Below are 22,242 nucleotides of genomic sequence, written 5' to 3' on the forward strand. Positions count from 1 at the left end.
AATGAAGGGGATCTCTTTGGTCGACGCCGGGCCGTGCGTGAACCCGCGGCTCGTCCGCCGTCGGAAACCAGTATCCTAAAGGACGCCCACCGCAGCAGCCAAGCCGTGGCTGGAATGGGATGATTTCACTTCTCCGCAATGCTGAGCGGATCCGTTGGATCCAGATCTGTACGACCGATCTTGCCATGTTCCACAACGGTGGGGATGACCCCCAGAGGCGTATCACCGACTTCCCTCTGTTGCGGAAGCCACTTTCCGGCTCCAGACTTGCTCGCAGGCTACGGCGCCAAGGGCTCGAATATTATTGATTCTCATCGGATTTCTAGAATCACACAACGTCATCCACACAAAATGCGGGCTTCGGGGGTTCGGAAATACCATACCTTTTCGGCCACCTAGTGCATGATCATGTATTTATGCTCCCTCTCCTCGAGCGGTTTCTCTCCCAGCAACAATCCTCAGAGCAGCACATTGATACCCCCAAGCTCAAAGCCCAATTCTTCCACATTTCCCTCACACATTCCATCACAATGGCACCAGTCGCAGTGTCCTCCGAAGCCCCGGTGTTCAACACCAAGCGTGACGGACAGGCTCTCGAGGAGCTGTCGGACGCCATCGATACCGTCAACGTCCTCAAGGACAACATGAAGAAGGAGAAGGGCTTGTACGAGGAGTCCGAGTTCGACAAGAACAAGGACAAGACCAAGTTCCGCCAGTATGAAGATGCCTGCGACCGGGTCAAGAACTTCTACAAGGAACAGCACACCAAGCAAACAGTGGCCTACAACCTTAAGGCCCGCAACGAGTTCCACTCCAAGACCCGCGCCGAGATGACCATCTGGGAGGCGATGGAGAAGCTCAACACCCTTATCGATGAGTCCGACCCCGACACCAGTCTCTCCCAGATTGAGCACCTCCTCCAGTCCGCCGAGGCCATCCGCCGCGACGGCAAGCCCCGCTGGATGCAGCTGACCGGTCTTATCCACGACCTGGGCAAGCTGCTCTTCTTCTTCGATGCCCAGGGCCAGTGGGACGTCGTCGGTGACACTTTCCCTGTTGGCTGTGGCTTCGATGAGCGCATCATCTACGGCCGCGACTCTTTCAAGGACAACGAGGATTACGGTCACTCCATCTACGACACCAAGTTCGGCATCTACAGCCCCGGCTGCGGTCTTGACAACATCATGCTCTCTTGGGGCCACGACGAGTACCTCTACCACGTCGTCAAGGACCAGTCCACCCTCCCAGACGAGGCTCTGGCCATGATCCGCTACCACTCGTTCTACCCCTGGCACAACGCCGGTGCGTACCACGAGCTGATGAACGACCACGACAAGGAGATGTTCAAGGCCGTCAAGGCCTTCAACCCATACGACCTGTACAGTAAGAGCGACGATGTCCCCAGTGCGGAAGAACTGAAGGTGAGCTCCCCCCCAAACAAACCTCCAACTCACAAGGAACCAAACACATACTAACAATCTCAAACAGCCCTACTACCTCGACCTAATCAACGAATACTTCCCCAACCCCGTGATCAAGTGGTAAACAAGGAACCGATATGATGTATGATTCTAGTTGATACATGTATTGCTTCTACTTATACCTCTTGCTATTTATTCCCCTTTCTCAACACCAGCATTCACGCAAGCGATGATTTACGAACAACCCTACTTATATACTCCCCGAATCAAACAAAAGGATTGATTCCCTCCTTGTCTCTTCACCTTCTTTCTCCTCCTTAGTTACATTCTGATTCCGTACCTGAAGTAAGCACCGTAGATCATATCCTACAACGCCTCGACGATCACTAAGACTACCCCTCCCTCATCTCGTATTCACGCGCGGCTAAGAACTTAACCTTAGCCACGTACCACGTAGGTACCTACTTACTCAATGGACGATCAATACTACACAAACCAATGGGGAATCCGGCTTTGACCCAAGAATACCTACTCCGTATGTAAGAGTAAGACGTGGCTCGGAAACAAGGTCCCGAATCGATCGGTCGGTCGCCACGAACGGGGAATGCTACCTTGCCGGAATTGGAAGGGTCGAGATTGGTTGGTTTGATTTGGTGGGGCTGAGGAGCTAGGGAGCTGTGCATGGCACTAGATAAGTATCTATGCAGTGAAATGTATGTAGGTAGGTACGGAGTAGTAAGCTAGATAATGCAGAGTACCTAGATAAGGGAAATAGATGTAAGGTTTGAGATTCCTTTTTTCTGGGCAGGGGAAAGGGGAATAAGATCTTAGGTGGGCGTTGATTGTTAGTCCTTGTATGGTGATATGACGTAGTACCTGTAAGAGCACTGTGTATGTGGCGAGTGCTGAGAGTGGGTATAAGTATACTACTATGTATGGGTTGAGTATATCGGATTCAAGAACAGCGAATGCGCTTTTCATTAACATGGACTAGTCGTAACATGGATCTATCGTGGTCTATCATCTCTAAAGTCTTGACTTGGGAATCCGCTCGCCAGCCTCGTCGAAGAAGATCTTCTCGCCGGTGATCAGGGATTCTTGAAGGGCGCTGCCGATGCGGACTGCCTGGACCGCACCCTCGAGCTTCAGGGGGACAGGGGTGTTCTCGAGACAGCAGGCCGTGAACTCGTTTGCCTCGGTGACGAAGGCATATTCGAAGCGATCGTAGTAGTGCTGGGGAATCTCGCGACGGACTCCGTTCTCGTCGAAGATGTTGACCAGGTTCAGAGCGGGCTGGGTGTTTACTGCCAGCTTGCCCTTGGTACCGATGATCTCGGTGGTGTCTTCCTGGCCAGCGGCCATCATGCGCGAGGCGTAGAAGTAGGCGATCTTGCCGTTGTAGAACTCGACCAGGCCGACGGCGTTGTCCCGGTCATTGTGCTTGCGCAGATCGGGCTCAACGGCTGTGATACCCACCGCGGACACGGACTTGACCTTGCTGTCTTGTCCGAAGAACCACAGGGCCAGATCGATATCGTGGATGGAGCAGTCCACAAAGATACCTCCGGAGAACTCGGCGTAGGCGACGAAGAATCCCGTCGGGTCGAGCTTGTCGCAGGTCTGACTACGCATGACGGCGGGGGCACCAATTGAACCGGCAGACATCTTGGTGTACGCATCACGGTAGGAGGCATCGAAGCGGCGGGAGAAACCGCACATGACTTTCAGGTGGGAGTTCTTGGAAGCTGCGTCGAGGACGGTTTGGGACTATGATCGGACATGTTAGTCATGATGGTAGGGTAGGGTGGGATGGGGAGAAGGGCGAGACATACAATTTCGACACTGGTTGACAGAGGCTTCTCACAGAGAACGTTCTTGCCGGCCTCAATGGCCTTGATGGCCTGTTCAGCATGCACGGCTGTTGCGGACGCAACCACGACGGCCTCTAAGCCTTCATGCCTCAGCATGTCGTCATAGTTCTTGTATAGCTTCACTCCGTAAGGAGCAAGGTGCACCTTGCCCCATTCCAGCTCGGTGTCATCTGGGGTGCTGACGGCAACCAGGTCCGCGCGGGGAGTACGTTGCAAGAAGTTGAGGGCGTGACGCTTGCCCATGCGGCCCAGACCGGCACAGCCAATCTTCAGCTTTCTGGCAGACATTGTGATGATAGAGGATTGTATTGAGGGAGCAGGGGAAGAATTGGGTTGAGGGAGGGCTTTGTGTAATCACCTGAGGAGGATGAGAGTAGAATTGAGACGATTGAGCAATGGAACACAGCGAGGACGAGGAATTTAACCGGTGCGACGACCCCAGCAAGAGTCGGTCTAGCTTGCTCGGACGAGATGCGGAGAAGCTGGAGCTGCCAAGTACTGCCTCAGCTCGTTGGCCAAGCATCGCCAGCAGCGCTGCTCCATTGGCTGGCTCCGGTGGATCGCTGCTGCGACCCCGGATATCATCCTCCAGGCGGATCCTCTGGGTCGGAACACGGTCGGAAATGGGGTTCCTGAAGGGGAAGCATTCGGAGCACCAGGCAGTCGGGCTTCCACCGTGATAAAATGGACCTGCCTCCTCGTGAGGGGATTCAGTGCCAGGCAGCGTGCAATAATTCTCCATCCAGGAAGTGCACTTCCGGTTTGAGCAGAACTGCCCAAAGGGGATACACGGGGCGATTTCCCCCGCCGGGGTTGGTCCGCGGGGATTCTTCCCTTTTCCGGGGTCAGGCCTGGGGTTGGATTTACTCCTCTGTACATCCATCCCATGAGGTACTCTCCTGGCTGGCCAGGCACCTACATGCTGTTGCAAAATGATTATCTGCGATAGGATATAGAGTCTACCATCCATCAAAGATTCGGTTCCCATTGGGATGTCTCTCGAATCTCGATGGGATGAGGTCAAGTAAGGGTAAGTTGTGGAGAACCGATAGGTCGGAACAAGGCCTAGCTGGTATAGCATAAAGTTGAGCGGCTTTCCAACACCATCCATTGTAGTGTAACGGCTATCATACCTGTCTTTCACACAGGAGATCGGGGTTCGATTCCCCGCAATGGAATCTTTTTTTACTTTGCCTAATCCTTTTTGCACTTCCACATGGTCAATTGGCAATTGTTCCATTCCAACCCGCTAGTTGACAACCACAGAAACCCTGGCCTGGCCAACCTTCCCACTGCCCTTGACCCCAGCCCTACTGTGAGGTCTCGCCGCCTTTCCGACCGCCATACAAACCGTTCGCATTCTGCCCAGATTCCCGATAACGACTGATAAGCCATTTCTCCTCCAACTCGAGCACCCATCTATGGTGAATCTTCAACAACTTCACCATGGCGACAAGTAAATATCTCTTTTGCCCCTCTTTCTGAATCAGGTATCTTTTGTTACGACCTCATCATACCGCGTTTTCACCACACCCTCATCTGACCTTGACCTTCATCTCATCGAGGTCCTTATACTCCTTTCGTCTCAACTTCCACCTCTCCCACACTTACCTTTCGCACCTTCTCAATTTTGAGTCTAGCACCTCACAATGGATAGTGGTGAGTGCCCTCCCACTAAATCCCCAATGACGCGTGGTTCAAAATTGCAAGGGAGATTCAAATGGACCCGCGAAAGACTCATTTCCTACCTCGGTGGAGATGAGAACGATCTGGGTATCCTCAAAGTCGAACTGACTGACCTGCTACTGGAGCACGACAAGATGTATCTTTCCTGCAGAACCAGAGACGGCAGAGCCCAACAGAGAAAGTTCATCTTAGCCAATATAACCAAGATCCGACCCTATGTCCAAGACTGCAACCTCCGACGTTTGGAAGGTCTCATGGGATTGGCCCGCGTAGTCAAGAGAACCTACAAGGCGGGCGAGCGGTACAAATCGGTTACTGCACAGATGAGCCAGAGCCGCCAGGATGATGGAGAAAAGAACAATGGTACAGAGGGTGAACTGAAGGACAAGACCGACATTGTCATCAATACAGCAACCGAGCCCGGACCCGAGCCCGAACCTGACGAACCCAAGCAGGGAAGTTCCGTTGATGATGCTAGGATACTGCCCCGACGTGATAATATAGAGGTAGTCTATATCGACGAGGACACAGTCAATACTGAGACTATTAGAAATGAGGACTCTGTTGTCGTTGTCCCTCGCAGCGATGTCGAGATGGTGTCTAGCACCACATTGGTTCCCATCAAGCCTGACCATGAGAAATTTCTGAATAACATTGAGGAGCAACCTCTGCACAACGATATCGAAATGATATCCACCACCACTACATTCGATACCCGAGAGCCATTTAAACCTGGTCATGATGATTTTCTCAACACTGTTGAAGAACAGATTTTACCTAACGATGTCGAAATGCTATCCTCAATCCATAACCGAAATCCCATTGAAGCAACCCATGAGGACTATATCGACACTGCTAAGAAACAAACCTTACCCAAAGATCTCGACATGAGATTCGCCACCACTACATTCAATACTTGAAATTCCATCGAACCAAGTCATGAGAACTTCATCAACACTGGCGAGGAACAATCCCTACACAACGATGTCGAGATGGTGTTCACCCCCATTCCCACCCCTACCCCTACCCCTACCTTGAACACCCCCAAGCCCAACCAACCCATCAAACCCAAACCCCAACTCCCCCGAACCATAGCCAAAGCCCGGAATCTCCTCGCCAAAAGACAAGTCCCAACCCACCAATTTCCAGATTTTGGCCTCAACCTCCTCGCTCGGAACATCTGGGTCGTGAACGAGACAGATCCCAACAGACACGGATTATGTGCAATCCAGGAACTTCAAATCGGGCCTTACTATCCCACTGACAGGATCCCATGTCTAACTGACCTCAACTTCATCGAATGGGTGATAACTACAAAGGAGCAGTGTGGTTACAACGAGGAACTCCATCGCTTGGAGTATCGGCCTTCGGCTACGGTTTCCCCCTTGGTGGTGTCGGGTCAGGTCCTCACCGTGCCTGTTGTCTCGTTGAGACAGTGGCGTGGTGCGCTGAATGCGCAGTTACGGGATAACCCTGATAGGGATCCGGTGTTTTACTTGATTTTTAAGTGTGAGTTGGTTGGTTAATTGTTGGGTTCTTTGGGTTGGTAGTTTGGGTTGCTGACTGTAGTAGAATTATGATTCATCGCGACCTGAGTCTCTGGATTATGGTGGTGATGATTCTATGTGATGGGGGCATGAAAGGGGTTACCCCCCCCCCCGGTACAGAATGATTGTCACTCGTCCGAGAGACGGCAGTGACAGCTGGGAATAAACTCTCATATGATATTAGCTATCAACACCGACTGTTGCCCTTCTGGCAATTGATAATTCCTAATTACATACCCATTATCGCTGTAAGTAAAAAGATATAAACATGGCATAAAAAATACAAAGAAAGACGAGGTCATAAAACATGCTAATAGAGTAAATAGTAGATACCACAAGCCAAGCTCCCTATGTCCCTCATGCCTCATTCTCAGCCTTCTTCTGCGCTGCCGCTTTTCTAGCCTTCTTTCTCGCGGCAACCTCAACCGGGTCTGCGAACCCATCACCCTTCAACCAAGCCAGGGCCTTTCTCACGCCCTTACCCTGGACTGCGGATGGTCTAGTCTCGAGAATAGCACCCATAAGTGCCCACGCCAGCACGATGATGCACAGTTCGCCGCCTTTCCACCCCTTCCATAATCCGTGCTTGACACCTGTCTTCCAGGCCGAGTCCACGGCTGCCCGGAAGAAGTACATGAAGATGCTACGGCTGTTTCCGAGGAAGGCAAACGGCACGCCTGCAAGTGCGCCACTAAGGAAAAATCGTTTGGCGGGGAGGATGGAGCGCGGAAGCAGGCTGTTCCAAAGGCAGATGCTCCCCCATGCGGAGCCGCTAGAAGCGGAGAGGATGGCTGTCAAAGTGATGATTTTCGTGGAAAGTTTGTTGATTGACGTGATGGGCTCCGTCATCAGGCTCTTGATGTTGCGCAAAGACAGGGCTAACGTCACAGTGGTTAAGGAACGGGCAAGGGGTGGAACTGAGAGGAGGATGTGATGTAGGAAGGCGGTGCTGCAGCTGGGACTGGTCGGGTGGAGCAAGGCGCATGACAGACTGGAGATAGCTGGATGGGCAGGGCCAGTGATGGGTGAGATGGATGCTAGTGAAGACGGTAGGGTGTTCGGACTTCCTGGGTGTAAGATGGGTGAGGCAAATGCGCTGGTAGAGGGTTAGCTGGGTAATATCATGGATAGAGGCAGCTGCTGAACTTACGGCCACCGGAGGTTGGCAATGTTAGCCAGCGAATCAACCACAGCTTCCTTTTCCGGCCATGGGATTTCCAGTGGCAAAGAATCGGGCCGACCACGCACGTAGCTGGGGGAGAGCCTCAGGACAACGTTTCCAAACCACTGTTTGTTCGAGTCAGGATATGTTTTAGATAAACCCTAAACAGCTTCGACGAACCTTGGGTGTAGTCTCACGATCGAACACAAAGGCATGGAAGAGCTGTGCGCACGCAACCGGCATTAACAGCCAACTTCCGAACCACTGTGGTCGATTCTTGAACCAGCCCTTTTCCTCCAATGCATTGAACAGGAATTCCAAGCTACGCGTAGCTGTGTAGATGGCCGCTGTTAGCCGGAGCTGATTCTGCGGACAGATCCCCAGCGCAAACCCCGCGATACTTGCTCCGACGGCGGGCGCATAGCGCGAAGTCAGCGCCTTGGAGATCCGCGGGTTACGGTCCCGGAAGGGTCGTGCATCGTCTGTGCGAAGGTTTGCGCGCAACTTGACGAAGAAGCGATAGAGGAAGCGGTGAAAGAGAAGTAGAAGCGACAGAGAGATGGAGAGGCGGAAATTCGGGGAACGCACAAGAGAGGTGCGCGATGTTGTCTTTCTACACAGCGTGCCGAACATCAGTTAGGCTGCTATCCCAGACATCTGGGAGGAAACTCACTTGGATAGGTCACCGCGGACCCTGTCGGTCACGACGTCAACGAGCTTCAACAGGGAGCTTGACAGGACAAAAATGCGCAACGAGGCCCGGACCGCGGCTTCATTGTGCTTATTTTTAGAGCGAACGATAGCCTCGAATCTTGAGGGGGAAGGGAGCTTGTTCCGAATGGCAGAAGGGGATTGCTGGATGGCGGACTCGTGGAGCAGCTTGTATTCCTTGGCGCTGAGGGAAATGCGGAGAGCGTTGCGAACCACCGCATGGCAGTCGGGGTTGGGCGTGGAGTCGGGCGCCATCGTGCGGGAATTTCTAGCAGCAGCGGGTCATATACGTGGGTCTCGGCAATTCATTCATTCAGAACACATTATTATGAGTCAGGGGATTCTGGTAGAGACACCAAAAGCAAGGGACGGAGAGAGAACGAGAGAAGAAGAGGAATAAGCTCCAGCGTCCGGCGGATTTCCAGCTGGCGGTCCTGCGCTCGTGACCTCGGCTATTTCTCGCTATCACCTGCAACTCCCCCGATTCCTTACTACTTATTCACCATCTAGATATACCACGGACACTCTCTTTGCCCCTGCTGCCATGCAAAATGTAGAACAATATTATTACCATGAAAGCAGACCCTGCTGGTCCATGTTTCCATCGCGAGTACACGACAAATGGTACCTGGGGGGAGAATAGACAAGGAAATAATGCTACACAGAAGGTAAGAGCAAAAATGGGAAGAATAGAAGTGAAACTGAAGGGGGAAAAGAAAGGTGTGGATCGACGAATGATGCCATGCAAAATCCCTTGCCATGAGTTGCGCCATGATAAGACCCCAGAAAACACAAACGGCACCACAAGAGAATCACCAGAAACTGCACCATCCAATCCAATGCTGACAGATGTTCTCGACACTAGTGGCTTGAGCGAGAAGCTTGTCCACCTGGTCGCTGACGTTGAGTTCCTCACTCTGCTTGAAGTCTCTTCCAGTCAATTTCTCCTTGACTCGGGCAAGCACCTGGAGCGCTCGTGCGTTTTGTGCTTCCCTGGCTTCGTTGGGAATCCCCTCCTGCGCATCCAAGATACCACCCTCGAGAATAGAAGGCCGGCGGTGACGCGAGAAGTTGCTGGGCTGGACCCCATGGTCAAGATTGATGTTGGAAACAACCGATTGACGGCGCTCCGCCGAGAATGGCATTCGGTCTGGCGACTCGCGGATCCCTAAACGCCAGTTGATCAAAGGATCGTGGATGAACTGGAGGATTATAAATGAGCAAAGCCATCCTCAACAACGAAATATGAGAGGGCTACAATAGACTTACCGCTTCCAACACAGCCATCAGAGAATCCTTGTTCTCTCTCAGAACACGCATAACCGCCTCACAAGTGATACGGTAACTTCCTTCAATGTTGCTGACTTCCATGGCAAACGTCAACATACGAGTCAACCGGAAAGGCACCCGCTCGGGGTACTTCTCTCGGTGCATTGCCACCTCGAAACAGTCACCGAAGTCGATATGGACCACTTTGCCAGTAACCCGATCCAGAAGCAGGTTAGATGGATGGCGATCGCCCAGGCCGAGGATGTACCCCACCATGGACATGACACCGAGGGAACGCGTGTAATTTGTGCGGCGCTCAAGCCAGGCCTCAGAGCTGCTACTCTTGAGCCACAGGACGCGATATAGGTCCTTTCCAGTGGTATTGTCCATGGCGTATCCAAACACCTCCACTTTTTGCATGAGAGTGAGATTATCATAGTCGGGTGCCATTTGCAGCATGATGCGGTGCTCAATGTTCAGCAGGATTCGTCGACTCTCCCGATATTCCTTGATCAACGCATGCAGAGTGTCACTATTCGAAACCCACCCTAGAATTCCGGAACTCTGGGACAACGGAATAGCAGGGAACCGTTGTACGGACAGGTGCCGCTTGAAACTCTCTCCATCGTTATCAAGGAGGGTGTTTACCAAGCCAAAGAGCTGCATGACTCGTTCGTCTTGTCGGATGTCTTCATGCCCCTTAACACAATACATGTAAGAGTTGCCGTCACTACCCTTCAACGTCATTCTTCGCGGTCTCTTCTTGGTTTGTAGGACATGCAAGATCGGATCGAAGCTGATGATGCGGATGATGGGTCTGCCGCTCTGATATGTACCGGGAACAGCAAGATCAAGATCAACACAGTCTTTGAGTTTGGGGGAGACGTATTTCAAATCAAGCGTAGAGAGCTGTGGAAGCTGCCGGCTGATCTTGCGGAACACCGTGTAGTAGAGATCCCATGCTTGGTTCAAATCGCCGATCTCTTCAGTCTCTCGGTAAAGCATGCAGTAGTGCTTCGCCTCTGCAAGATCGCGACCGAATGCCTGGGCAAAAGACACCTCGCGCAATGTCTCAGCTCCCTTATCAAGCATTTCATGTAGAGGTGCTAGAGTTGCAAACATTCCTTCCACATTGTGATCGCCAAAGTAAAGTCGAGAGGCTTCTTCTAGGCCTTCATGCCAAAGTTCGTGCCACAAGACCGCAACTCGAATCAGCTCATGACTTACAACGTCGGCCTGCTCCACGAGTTTGGCACTGTGTTGCCGCATGCTGTCCATAATATTGCTGGCGGATTGCGATCGCCGAGCAACATTAGACTTCATTGCAACTGTCAACGGATATACCAAGGCCTGAGGATGTACCTTGCCAACCTCAGCCAGTAGCCGATGAACCGCACTCCTGACTCTGATATTAGGTTGGTTGATGCGAGCTATGAGTTGAGGTGTGACTGCAAGCCAGGTATCAATGTTCACTGCCGTGAAGCCCTCTGCGACAACGCTGTTCACTTCTTGGTCGCCACCATGGGTGAACCAAAGTGTCAGCAATCGTAGTGTGTCCTGCAAGGACGAGGTTGACGAAAGTGAGATGGACCTGAGGAAGCCGCGAAGAGCAGGTATTACGTGCTCCGTCACAATGTGGCCGGGGACCATGGCCATTGTCGTGCCATCTCTGCTGGCTTGACTAGCGATTGTTGTAACAACTTCAAAATTGGCCAAGGCCCACGAATGCCACGCCTTGTACGAGTCGCGATTGTACTTGGTCGCAGCAGCATATGCGTTGAGCACTTCGCGAACATGTTCCGGTCTCCAATCGCCTCGTTGCAAGGTTGTCTGCCATTCACCTTGTCTGAGGTAGCTCTTGGCAAGTAGCCTTCTGAACTTAGCAACATCACCGATGCGTTCACGCAGCCCCATGACATCTGCGTGGTTTGCATCCGCAATACCATTGACCCCATTCACCCCGTTGACCCCGTTCACCCCATTATGATCCGGCTGCGACATCATGAGGGCATTGAACCGTGTGAATTCTTCCGTGAGGCTTGAAGTGAATTCTTTCAACATCTGAAGAGCATCTCGTTGGCGTCCGGTAGCCCAGTTGAACTTTAACCGAGCATAGGTAACCTCCGGCGGAGCAACTGCCCGTGTGCCATTGCTGTCAGAAACAACGGTTTCCAGTGATGCGAGCGATCGCTCGGCGAGACCCATTCGGTTGGATTTGCGGCACAGATTGGCAAACTTGATCCACATGTCGAGATTCTCTCGAGGGGACGTAACAAGTGCCCTGACCTTAAGCATGCGCTGCCATACCTCCACGTTCTGTTGGCACCCCAGCAGCCGTTTGTTCCATGTTTGTCGCATCGAGTCCTGCTTCTCCGGATCGCCGATATTTTGCTTGTAGGTAATGATCTCCTCAAGCTCAGCAAGCATCTGGACACGTACAACAACATTATAGGCACGATTGTATGACTCTCCCAACAATGCTGAAAGTTCGGTGTCCAAACCATTGCGTGCCTTTTCAATATACATGGTTGCCTCATCGAACTGGTTCCGGTGGATGGCAAGAATGGCGCCGAAGAAGGATCGATCTGGCGACTGCTCCTTCATGACGCCGAGATAAGAATCCATCAATTCCCACTGACCGCGACCCCAGGCAGCCGCTGCTGCTAGAGGTGCAATAGCCCTGCGATGCTCGAGGGATGCCTGATTCCATTTTTCCTGGGCGAGGTCAGACAGCACCTTCCACTCACCAAGGGCGTGAAGACACCGCATCTTGCCCATTGTGACTCCGAAGGAGTCGGGATCAATCTTTTCACGCCGTTTGTATGCAGCAAGGGCTTCCTCCCAACGCTGAAGCTTCTCGAACCAAGTTTCTTTGAGCTCCACATCTCGGTACGCCTGAGCCTTTCGCAGAATACCAATAGCGGCATCAGATTGCTGAAGTTGGTTATTGATGGTAATCAAAGCCTCCACTGCGCCTGAGTTCTGGTCTTGCTCAAACTCGAGTTCCTTGTAATGCAAAGCCTTTGCGAATGCGTGACATTTAGCGGCATACTTGCCAAGAGTGCGGATATCGATGGGAAGGGCCTTGTCATCATGTTCCATGAATTCTGCTAGATTAAGAAGAACCTGCAGGATTTCGGGAGGGATATTTGGCGAAGTCAGAGCCTTCTCGATTGAACGGACAAGCTCTTCTTGGTACTGGTCATACAGCTCAGTCCAACAAGATACGAATGCCGCATTGAAGAGATCCCTTGCTAGTGGTTGGTAGACACCAGCCAAACTAGCGCATGCTCGCAGGGCTGGAGAAGGTGATTCTTTCAGTAACTCCACACTGAATCGTCGGATCCATTCCTGCCAGTCTTCGCGTGTAGACTTCTGGGAGGCGTCCCAAGCGTTCTTCAAGTGCTGCTGGTTGACAACCATCTTCTTTTGCCCAATCTCGGCGTAGTTGGTATCATCAGCCAGCGCCGCGTAGTTTTCATCGGGATTAAGATCTTGTGGAAGCGGATCTCCCTTTTGTAGCTTGGTTACCAAAATGTGGTAGTTGACATGGCTTATCTGATGGTATTTCAGAACCTTGTTCAGCAGGTGTATGTAGTGATTGAAGTCCTGGCCAAGCTGGAAGATCAGAGCACAGATGCAGTCCATAGCAGCTTGCCGTAGCAAGCGATCGTTACCTGCAACGACCCGGGATAAAGAATGAACCATCAATGATGCGAAGTCCGAAACATTGACCTGCCGCGAGAGTTTGGTGAGCGTATCGATTGCAGCCTTCCGAATGTTCTGTGGGTTTTGAGTCCTGTCAAAGAGGCGGACGATAGAGGGAACAATCAAGTGCATGTATTCCTCTCCGCTCGTACCAAATATCAAGAAGGTGTGGAGAATCCTCTCCGAAGGCTGGCGACGTGCCGTGCTGTCCGTCTCAAGGGTGTCGAGCATCGGGGGAATGAGACCAGCGAGGTATTTCCTGAATTCGCCCTCCAATGACTTGGCGATTGCCTCCACGAGTGATAGGATTGTGGACTGCACTTGGTAGGATGCGGCCCAGAATTCTCGGACGACCTCGATGATCTCAGGCAAAAAGGCTCGGATGTGTTGCCTCACGATATTGACAAGGATCGCCATCTGATTAAAGTACGATTCAAGGCGACTGACAGGCGATACTCTGATGACGGATATGAAACCGGGTATTATCTGACCAAGGAACGGTACACATTTCAGGCCAAGTGTCTTGAAGATCGTAACAATGGCATCAATGACTGCAGAGTGATGCTGAGCAAGAGAGGTCTCACGCAAAATGTTCTGCATCAGCGTGTTGATGACAACAGTAGGATAATATTCCTCACTGGACGGCGTGAGTCCTTGCATGATAAGAGCAACATCAGATACGGTCTGCACCTCATTGATGTGATGAACTACTGGTGCTGTCTCGCTGATCTGCTGGTATTTGTACGGATCCAATGCTCCAAGAATTCCAAGCAACTTAATAGTCTCTTTGCGGAGAGACCCAGTCTGCTCAGTCTTAATGATATTGATGAGCACAGCAAGAAGGTGGGAATATTCGAGGTATGGGTCAATAACGTAGCCAGAATTGCTGGCCAGCTGGCCTAGAGTTCTCAAAGCCGCTTCTCGCTTGGCATGGGAAGAAAGATCCTGTAAGGCATCCAGGATTATTGGCATCAGCTGTGGTAGGTATGTTTTCATTTCGGTGCCGCCAACGTTCGCGAGTTCACCGACAGCCCTTAGTGTGGTTGAGGCAACGCCGGGATTCGCATCGGTTGCCTTCGGAAGCAGCGTGGTCACCATAGGATCAACATAGGATCTGATGAGTTTTGTTGCATTCGAAACAAACAGACTGATAAGCTGGGCGCTTTCTTCCTTTTGACGCGCAGTGCTTGCAAAGCCAAGACTTGTCAGGAGATTCACAAGGAGTTTACGCAACGGCGGGAATACATAGGCCGGGTTGACACTTGAGAGGCGACCTATGATGCAGATCGCTGCCTCTCTGACGGGAAATACCTCGTCATTGACTGCCAAAAAAAGGCATCGTATGTTTTCCGGTCTGGCCAAATGCCGATCGAATTTCCGATCCAACGACCACAGAACTGTACGTCGGATCTCAGAGTCAGGGTCTCCGACACCAACAGTCAGGAGCTTATCAATAACTTCACTGACAACTTGGATTGAATGGCTGCTTGTCTGGTTGATGATCGGGTCGTGGACAAACAACTGACAGCAAGTAAGTGCCGAAGCTTTTCGGATCTCAGGATTGTCATTCTCAACATAGTTGATTGCCACATCACGGACAAACTCATTGAGGATATGACCCGAGAAGTCGAAACTACCTAGCGTGTGCAGTGCAAGCGCAATTTCCGTGTCGGAGTGCAGCTCTTGAGGAGCGAAGTCTCTCATGAATGAAGGCATTGGAGGTAGCCTGCTCTCCGGGCATCCCAAGGGCCGAAAAGGGGTGCCATAGAGGATCAAACTTAACATGTCCAGCAATTTCTCTTGAATTGTGGGTTTTATTGGTGGAATATAGTGGGCCATGTCGACCAGCGCTTGTGTAAGAGACTCGCTCAGCCCGCAGGCGAATATGGGATCGAGCAATGCTTCCATGTATTTGCTGAGCGCCTGGCCTACGGCTAACGACAGCATGCTGATACACTCAAACATTGGTGCTTCATTGACAGCAGCTCGGTTCCGTCTGCTATACATTAGCTACTCTGAAAGCGAGTCCACATAGGCTGAGGATTCTCTTACGCTTTCATTGCAAGACCCTCCCTGATGTATACAATGATGCCATCGAGATATTGTGCAATAGCAACCCCAACGGCATTTGCGATCTTTCCAATGGCGATGAATGCAGAGTTTCGCTCCTTGTCTCTCTTGAGCTGCGCCTGGAGATAGATCATGAATCTATGGAGATACGTCTCGGTGAAGTCAAGTGGGGCGTAAGAGGCGAGAATCGGAATCGTCAAGACGACTTGGGTGCGAATCTTCGGATCACGATGGTCCTTGAGACGGAGGACTATTTCGCAGGCGTTCCGATAATGTTCGTTCATGAACATTGCGCCCTTCAGAAGAAGCTCCTTTAACACCAACAACGAACCATGTATCCAATCCATGTTGCTGGATTTGAGGCATAAAAGCGCTTCCTCGTATATCCTCGCAAACCACAATTGTCGCACCTGCATATCTCTAGCCGCAATGATTTCAAAACATTCACTAACCGCCTCAGCCGCAGTTTCCCGTATAAGGACCTTGGGGTCTCTCAAAGCGACCCATATGAGCTCGAAGATCTGGGGGACGAAGCCGTAAAGGAGCGTCGGTGAGCCTTTGGCGAGCTCGCGGATAACAAGCACAGCAGCAAATCGGCGGCTTTCTTGCCTTTCTGATTGAAGAGCCTCTAGGGCAGATTGTATTTCGCTCTCCACCAACTCCGCGGTGAGAGCTCCGCCTGGCTTAGCCAAACGGCCAAGAGCCCTGGCCGCATAGATCAACACCGCATTGTCGTTGCTGCGGAGGGCGTTGCGCAAATAACTAGCAAATCGAGTAGTCTTTTGCGCAGCGTCCACTCCATCAAAGTCTATCAGGCGGTCGAGGGCTAGCAGGCCACCGATCTTTTCGTGTGCGTCATTGCCGGTAACCACCAGTTGTGCTATGCGCTGACTGACCGTATTGAAAAACTCAAGGAACTTCTCGGGGGACCAATCTGAAAAAGAGACAAAGAATCAGCGCCAGCCAGTATGTGATCCAAAGCGACATTTTACCTCGAGAGATAGCAACAACGTTGTCATAAAGCTCGTAAGCGGCTCGCACCCGTGTCTCCTCGTTCTTGGACTTCAACTCGGCGAAGAGCCGATTAGTAAGGTCCGTAATAGGAGCTGCTTGCGCCATTTTTGCGAACCACACCCCAGGGTGGACATTTGAAGTCAACCTCTAGGGCATGAAAGATGACACAAAGTGAGCATGGGCAAGAAAGCCGTTGACGGGCGGCGTTCAGTGATGCGGGAGGTGAGGTCGAGGGCGTTCGGAAATTGGGCACGGACCAACTCCGTCTGGCCTGGGGCATCCGATGGTGGCGGCTGGGTGAGGTGTTTTCTGCCTCAGAACCTACATTCACCGTCCCTGAATGATTTATGTTTGCTGGTGACTTTTCTACACGCCGTTTATTCCCTTCATACTCTGTACCTTTTGCACTCCTTCCTGAGAGAAAACTATGCCGTCAGTGCGCCCAACTGCAAATATGGCCTTGTTCAACATTCCTATCTCCTAGGAAAAGTCCCATGTACACAAGTATCCATCCTTGCATAAGCGGAGGTCTTCTGATGCCTGAAATCTATGTCCTAGATGTCATGGGACTCTCTGACGGTGGGACAATGCAGATCTCCAGCCACATGCATGCGCTGTAGCTAGTATTGGCTCATTGAAGCACTATGGAGTCCAGCACCCGGATATCATATCCTGGCTCCGGCATGTTTACACTACCAAGCGTAAGCAGACAGTTGTCGGCGCTCGCGAATGGCAGATCAAGATACTCCGCTATCTGCCCAAAAAAATATGCTTTCTTGTACAATGCTCATGGAACCTTCGCATGTCATTGGCGCTCGTGCCCTACAAATACGATCCTATGTAAGAAGCCCAATATCCGAGACATTGTGTACGTTGCTTCCATAACAAACAGCACCTCCATCTATGGTGGCTGTTCTTCTTAGCTATACTGCTGCTTAGGGGTTGTACTGTCCTGTCGTGGAGGCTTCCAGCCTGTGAATACTGTTGCATCGTTGTTGGTCGACGGGTTTAGTCTCCGAGGTCGTTCTGAAAAGCTCGCATCAGCTCGACATGATGTAACAATGATCTAGCGGATTTCTAGAAGCCTGGCCTATCTCCACCACTAACCCTTGTATGATATTATAGAGAAACACAAGCGAAGAATTAACAGATCGTGTACCGGTCATATCGGAGACGAGGGCTGTAGCTTACCATGAACTCTAGACTATCAGCTATCAGGAAGCTGAGTTGTAGCGGCTTAAATTGAATTATGACACTATTTTCTTTGTTTAATGTTGTTCATGTGAAGTCTTATCGATTTGTCCTCGGGCTTTAGTCAACCAACCATCATGTTCTAAGGCGCGCAGGGGGGAAGGCCAAATTTAAATATACTTCGTATCAGTAGCCCCTTTTCTACTACTAGACTAAGAACAGTATTCCATGTGTTACTCGGCTCTTTAGAAAATACTCTATGACTGCCAGAGTAATTAGAGTTAAATTGCAGTCATGTGATATATCACTAGGCCCACGCAACATTCACTACCGCCTAACTTGGTCATCTCGAAAATCCTATCCGTAGATGAGATGATACTACCTATATAGTGATTGCAGCCCTGCGAGACACCTGACGTCATCATCTCAAGGGGAAGACCATATCATCCTCCAAAAACTGTCTGCGATTTTCAATTAGAGTCTCAAGCAATTAAGTCATAGAAACACACAGTTTGAGACCCCTGTCAACAATGTCCGAGCGTAAGGTAAGTCAAGTTCGGGCTTCTACCCAAGTGGAAGAAAGTGATGCTCATCTTACTAGATCATTTATTACACCTTCGACAGTCCAGAAAGTTGGCAAAATCATAATAAGAAAGTGACGGAGTGAGTATGATACTTCCAGTGATACCGACTGGTATACTAACGCGGATAACTACCAGAATCATCCAGGGGGATACTAATATTGACAATTGGATTTGCAATAGAGCACTGCCTCCCGCATGCCACCCTCCGTTGGTACTTCCTAACAAAAGATGCGACAGGCTCTCACTGACTATTTTACGTGAATTAGACCCCTGACAACAGCGGCAATCGAAAAGTTGAAGGCACTTGATGGCGTGATTGTTAGTGATGATTAGGGATCAATCTTATTTTGTTTGTCCCTATGAGCGGGTTCAGCGCCGGGCTTCACTCCATGGCTATAGCGCAATCTCTCATCATAGGTCCTGGCCACACTACAGTGGGGCAAGCATCCCGGTAGTAGATAAGCACACAATCGGACTTCAGCGCGATCCAGGCATCATCCGCGTTTCCGAGTAAGCCAGTCGTCAGCGTTTACCGGACATAACGACAATGACTAGCTGGATGACTTCATCTTACCGGAGTTAGCCATATACTTAATTCCAGTGCCATAATTCCGCTCGATTGGAATTTGTAATCGGGGCGGGCGCCTATCATATCCGCACTATAATGAGAAGGGTGGACCTCAGTGGGGGAGATGGGCCCAGGTTTGAAGAGGGGTAACAGTTCGGAGCAAGTATAAATGGCAATGGAAGATCACTGCTTTCCTGGAAGACATTGAACGACACGCCTGCATACTATATAGTAGCTTCAATTGACAACCATATTACAGTAACCATGGGCAAGGTTCTTTTGACTGGTATGCATCTTCACCCTGACCCTCAACGATAGTTGCCAACTATGAAGCTAATAACACTCAACAGGAGGCAGTGGCTTCATTGCTGCTCACATCATTGACATCCTGCTCGCACATGGGTATGTTGGAAATGTTTCTTCTTTGCTCTTAAAACTCACTGACCGGGCTACCCCAGCTTTGACACCGTAGTCACAGTCAGGTCTGAGGAGAAGGGCCAGAGAATACTCAATGCCCATCCCGACACATCAAAGGAAAAGCTTTCCTATGTTATTGTCAAGGATGTCGCCGCAGAAGGGGCATTCGATGAGGTATGGTTCCCTTTTGCCATCTCTTTCCCCAGTGATCGTATTTATGAGAGGTGCTTGCCAATCTCCATGCTAAGACATACATATATATAGGCTGTCAAATCCGATCCGCCCTTCGACTATGTCCTGCATACCGCATCTCCCTTTCACCACAATGTTCAGGATCCAGTGAAGGACTTCCTGGACCCAGCCATCAAGGGAACCACCGGCATTCTCAAGGCAATCAAGGCCTATGCTCCAACAGTGAAGAGAGTCGCGATTACATCCTCTTTCGCTTCAATCATCAATGTCAAGGAGCACCCCAAAGTTTATAGTGAGGAGAATTGGAACCCAGTGACTTGGGAGGAAGCCCTGGATCCCTCTCAAACCTACCGTGCGAGCAAGGTGATACGAAACCTTCCTTTGTTTGCTCCTGCTTAAACTGACACCTGTCTACCTTGAATTAAACAGACATTCGCAGAGAAAGCCGCATGGGACTTTGTCGAGAAGGAGAAGCCGAATTTCGATATCGCAACTATCAACCCGCCTCTTGTGTTTGGGCCTGTCGTGCACTACCTGAACTCTTTGGATTCCATCAACACTTCGAACCAGCGAATCAGTAATTTGATTCAGGGGAAATTCAAGGACGGCCTTCCCCCGACCGTCACATATCTGTGGGTGGATGTTCGCGACGTTGCACTCGCACATGTTAGGACTATAGAGGTCCCAGAAGCTGGTGGCCAGCGTTTCTTCGTCACTGCCGGCACATACTCGAACAAAGATCTTGCGGATATGGTCCGGGAATCATTCCCCGAGCTTGAAGACAAACTCCCTCCGAAGGACTCCCCGAGCGATATTCCGTCAGATGTTTATGGCTATGAGAATAAGAAATCCATTGAGATTTTGGGTATCCAGTACCGAACACTGAAACAGTCGGTTGCTGATACCGCCAGATCATTGTTGGCCATTGGCGCATGAGAGGTATCATGACGCAACGTATGTACTTAGAGCAGATAGGCCAGATGAGCGAAAAACATATTTAAAAGACATTGAACACCACCAAAAGTACGATGATCCCATAGTTACTCCGTACTCAAGGGAGGAAGAGGCTGCACATTATGTGATTGTAGTTCCCCGTATCACGTGGCTTGGCGCGCCTTAGGTTATTGCAACCAAGTTTTCTCCAGCTTCCTCCGGGTATAGAACATCCGTCGAGACACCACATTGCCAAATGCCCGCCATGGCAACAGCCAGGCTATCCCCGACAGCAAATTTGCTGCGGAACTCTCGCCTTTTCGCCCTTCCACAGGCCTTGACGCCACCCCCGACTCCGCCGACCTCGAAATTCGTCTTTGAGTCCGAGACCGCGACCCTTCCTCATCCTATCCGAGCGTCCATTGCCACACCAGCATCTTCTCTGTCAAGGGGAGACTGGGGTCTGAAGAGGCCTCTTCCCGCTAAATCGACACACGAAAAGTCGTCCAGGCCCGTGGTCAGAATCAAGGCACTCGATACCTTCGAACACATCACGGATTTCGAGTCCGCGGCTGATCATACGGTGACCCTGGAGAAATTCCAGGAACTTAATATGCCGATGTCACTTCCCGGGCAAATCCATTACGCAACCGCCTCGACTCCTAGACACGAGAGTCCCTTCGAGTCGCACATTGACAACACACACACCAGCGAAGGCCGTAACGAACCCGGAGCGAAACAGTTCAGACAATCCGGCCCTTGGCTTGCTGGGCAAACGGAGGCCGAGTTCCAGGCATACTTGAAGTCAATCCGGAAGAACAAGCCGGAGATCTTGCAGAAGCTGCGTGGATACTTCGTCGCTAAGCGCGAAGCGGAGCAAAGGAAGCAAGCACAAGATAACGGAGCAGATCTGGAGGCGCTCGAGCCTGTCGAGGTTACCGATGAAGAATTCCAGGCTTATCTCAAGGCCCTGCGTAACGATCAGGCTTCACTAGGCCCTGTCATCTTCGAGCTTCTTGACCTCCCATCCCCGCCCACTGTGCCAACTGAACGAATTGGCAAGCGTGGCTACCCATCCCCCGGGAGCAAGCTCTCGTCGGGGGAATATGCAGTATCCGGACCCCCGAAGACGCATCCCTCGGCGGGTCTTTCTTACTCTAGATCACACGCATTGATCTACAACCATCCTAAGTATGGGCCTCAGGCCTATCAGCGCCCAGTGGAGGCACGTATCTTACGGCCCAAGGGACGGTTCAAGGGCAAGAACTCGAAGGCCATTGCGGGTGTTGCTGGTTTTGCAGTGGAAGACATTAATGCCATGACTTTCCACGAGCAGGGCGCTCCTTACGGCCTTAAGACCTTGGACACAACTACCCCTGGTGGTTCTAAGTACTGGGTCACCCCTATCCGGGCCACCATCGACTCGGCTGGCAAGGTTGGGCTGTTTTCTTACCGCGCTAGCACTACTGCCAAGGCCCCTTACGGGATTGAAAGCCCGAACATGCCTGTGTATTACAACATTACCGACAAGGCTCGGGGCCGTCAGCGCGTGGTTCCGAGATTGGATGGACAGCCGGGTCCCCAAGCGCCTAGGGAGGAGGTTGCAAGAAACCTTATGAAGAGCCTTAGCTCATAAAGCACTGGTGTCCCGTCCTCCAACAATCTTTCATCATGTGCCAGACACATCCACTTAAAGAGAGTTTTGCTGTATGATTAGGTCTTCGGATGGTAAATGTATAGTTGTTTCATTTCTGCTCCTTTTTTTTGTTATAAAGCCGGCTGTATATCATTTGAAGCATAAAACAAATCAATTCATCACCATGTATCGAGAACTATATTGGAAAAGTTATTATCTGTTTACAGCGGGCGTCGGGTTATAGGTAGGAGCTTGGGCCAGC

The 22,242-nt window shown here is 51.1% G+C and overlaps 8 protein-coding genes and 1 non-coding gene across 9 annotated transcripts; 6 read left to right on the forward strand and 3 right to left on the reverse strand.

The window, feature by feature from the left end:
- Positions 1–530: 530 nt before the first annotated feature.
- On the forward strand, positions 531–1,545 carry BO94DRAFT_589269 (inositol oxygenase; the record flags this gene model as incomplete). The annotated part of the gene is made up of 2 exons (XM_025615939.1): positions 531–1,421; positions 1,489–1,545. 2 exons carry the CDS (start codon positions 531–533, stop codon positions 1,543–1,545), a joined length of 948 nt encoding a protein of 315 aa, XP_025463795.1.
- Positions 1,546–2,399: 854 nt separating this feature from the next.
- On the reverse strand, positions 2,400–3,740 carry BO94DRAFT_524563 (putative NAD binding Rossmann fold oxidoreductase). The gene is made up of 2 exons (XM_025610276.1): positions 3,254–3,740; positions 2,400–3,188 (listed from the first exon to the last, which is right to left on the reverse strand). The coding sequence occupies exons 1-2, from the start codon at positions 3,578–3,580 to the stop codon at positions 2,448–2,450; spliced, it is 1,068 nt and encodes a 355-aa protein (XP_025463796.1). The 5' UTR covers positions 3,581–3,740; the 3' UTR covers positions 2,400–2,447.
- A 658-nt stretch (positions 3,741–4,398) lies between these two features.
- Positions 4,399–4,470, forward strand: BO94DRAFT_t264. The gene has a single exon. It is a non-coding gene; the product is annotated as a tRNA-Glu (tRNA).
- Positions 4,471–4,722: 252 nt separating this feature from the next.
- Positions 4,723–6,504, forward strand: BO94DRAFT_524565 (uncharacterized protein; the record flags this gene model as incomplete). The annotated part of the gene is made up of 2 exons (XM_025610277.1): positions 4,723–5,376; positions 5,971–6,504. Exons 1-2 carry the CDS (start codon positions 4,942–4,944, stop codon positions 6,502–6,504), a joined length of 969 nt encoding a protein of 322 aa, XP_025463797.1. The 5' UTR covers positions 4,723–4,941.
- Positions 6,505–6,766: 262 nt separating this feature from the next.
- BO94DRAFT_231439 (uncharacterized protein) lies at positions 6,767–8,782 on the reverse strand. Its single transcript, XM_025606300.1, has 4 exons — positions 8,361–8,782; positions 7,868–8,300; positions 7,676–7,812; positions 6,767–7,621 (listed from the first exon to the last, which is right to left on the reverse strand). Exons 1-4 carry the CDS (start codon positions 8,651–8,653, stop codon positions 6,883–6,885), a joined length of 1,602 nt encoding a protein of 533 aa, XP_025463798.1. The 5' UTR covers positions 8,654–8,782; the 3' UTR covers positions 6,767–6,882.
- A 428-nt stretch (positions 8,783–9,210) lies between these two features.
- On the reverse strand, positions 9,211–16,564 carry tor (putative TOR pathway phosphatidylinositol 3-kinase TorA; the record flags this gene model as incomplete). The annotated part of the gene is made up of 4 exons (XM_025615940.1): positions 9,211–9,600; positions 9,668–15,371; positions 15,428–16,379; positions 16,438–16,564. 4 exons carry the CDS (start codon positions 16,562–16,564, stop codon positions 9,211–9,213), a joined length of 7,173 nt encoding a protein of 2,390 aa, XP_025463799.1.
- A 1,616-nt stretch (positions 16,565–18,180) lies between these two features.
- Positions 18,181–18,542, forward strand: BO94DRAFT_589275 (uncharacterized protein; the record flags this gene model as incomplete). The annotated part of the gene is made up of 4 exons (XM_025615941.1): positions 18,181–18,195; positions 18,252–18,313; positions 18,370–18,445; positions 18,501–18,542. 4 exons carry the CDS (start codon positions 18,181–18,183, stop codon positions 18,540–18,542), a joined length of 195 nt encoding a protein of 64 aa, XP_025463800.1.
- A 472-nt stretch (positions 18,543–19,014) lies between these two features.
- On the forward strand, positions 19,015–20,430 carry BO94DRAFT_538769 (SDR family oxidoreductase). The gene is made up of 5 exons (XM_025612556.1): positions 19,015–19,088; positions 19,153–19,204; positions 19,260–19,393; positions 19,484–19,774; positions 19,841–20,430. The coding sequence occupies exons 2-5, from the start codon at positions 19,201–19,203 to the stop codon at positions 20,345–20,347; spliced, it is 936 nt and encodes a 311-aa protein (XP_025463801.1). The 5' UTR covers positions 19,015–19,088; positions 19,153–19,200; the 3' UTR covers positions 20,348–20,430.
- Positions 20,431–20,567: 137 nt separating this feature from the next.
- Positions 20,568–22,211, forward strand: BO94DRAFT_538770 (mitochondrial 37S ribosomal protein bS1m). The gene has a single exon (XM_025612557.1). It carries the CDS (start codon positions 20,610–20,612, stop codon positions 21,978–21,980), a length of 1,371 nt encoding a protein of 456 aa, XP_025463802.1. The 5' UTR covers positions 20,568–20,609; the 3' UTR covers positions 21,981–22,211.
- Positions 22,212–22,242: the final 31 nt, after the last annotated feature.

The sequence above is a fragment of the Aspergillus sclerotioniger genome, assembly GCF_003184525.1.
Source record: "Aspergillus sclerotioniger CBS 115572 chromosome Unknown BO94scaffold_30, whole genome shotgun sequence".
NCBI classification, from domain to species: Eukaryota; Fungi; Ascomycota; class Eurotiomycetes; order Eurotiales; family Aspergillaceae; genus Aspergillus; species Aspergillus sclerotioniger.

Excerpts from the sequence above, each read along its gene's own strand:
- BO94DRAFT_524563 (XM_025610276.1), bottom strand. The coding sequence starts at position 3,580 with ATGTCTGCCAGAAAGCTGAAGATTGGCTGTGCCGGTCTGGGCCGCATG. Across the intron at positions 3,189-3,253 it reads TGTCAACCAGTGTCGAAATT|TCCCAAACCGTCCTCGACGC; the intron begins GTATGTCTCGCC and ends GTCCGATCATAG.
- BO94DRAFT_231439 (XM_025606300.1), bottom strand. The coding sequence starts at position 8,653 with ATGGCGCCCGACTCCACGCCCAACCCCGACTGCCATGCGGTGGTTCGC. Across the intron at positions 8,301-8,360 it reads GTCCGCGGTGACCTATCCAA|AAAGACAACATCGCGCACCT; the intron begins GTGAGTTTCCTC and ends CACGCTGTGTAG. Across the intron at positions 7,813-7,867 it reads ATCGTGAGACTACACCCAAG|TGGTTTGGAAACGTTGTCCT; the intron begins GTTCGTCGAAGC and ends TCGAACAAACAG.
- BO94DRAFT_538769 (XM_025612556.1), top strand. Across the intron at positions 19,394-19,483 it reads CAGAAGGGGCATTCGATGAG|GCTGTCAAATCCGATCCGCC; the intron begins GTATGGTTCCCT and ends ACATATATATAG. Across the intron at positions 19,775-19,840 it reads AAACCTACCGTGCGAGCAAG|ACATTCGCAGAGAAAGCCGC; the intron begins GTGATACGAAAC and ends TGAATTAAACAG.
- BO94DRAFT_538770 (XM_025612557.1), top strand. The coding sequence starts at position 20,610 with ATGGCAACAGCCAGGCTATCCCCGACAGCAAATTTGCTGCGGAACTCT.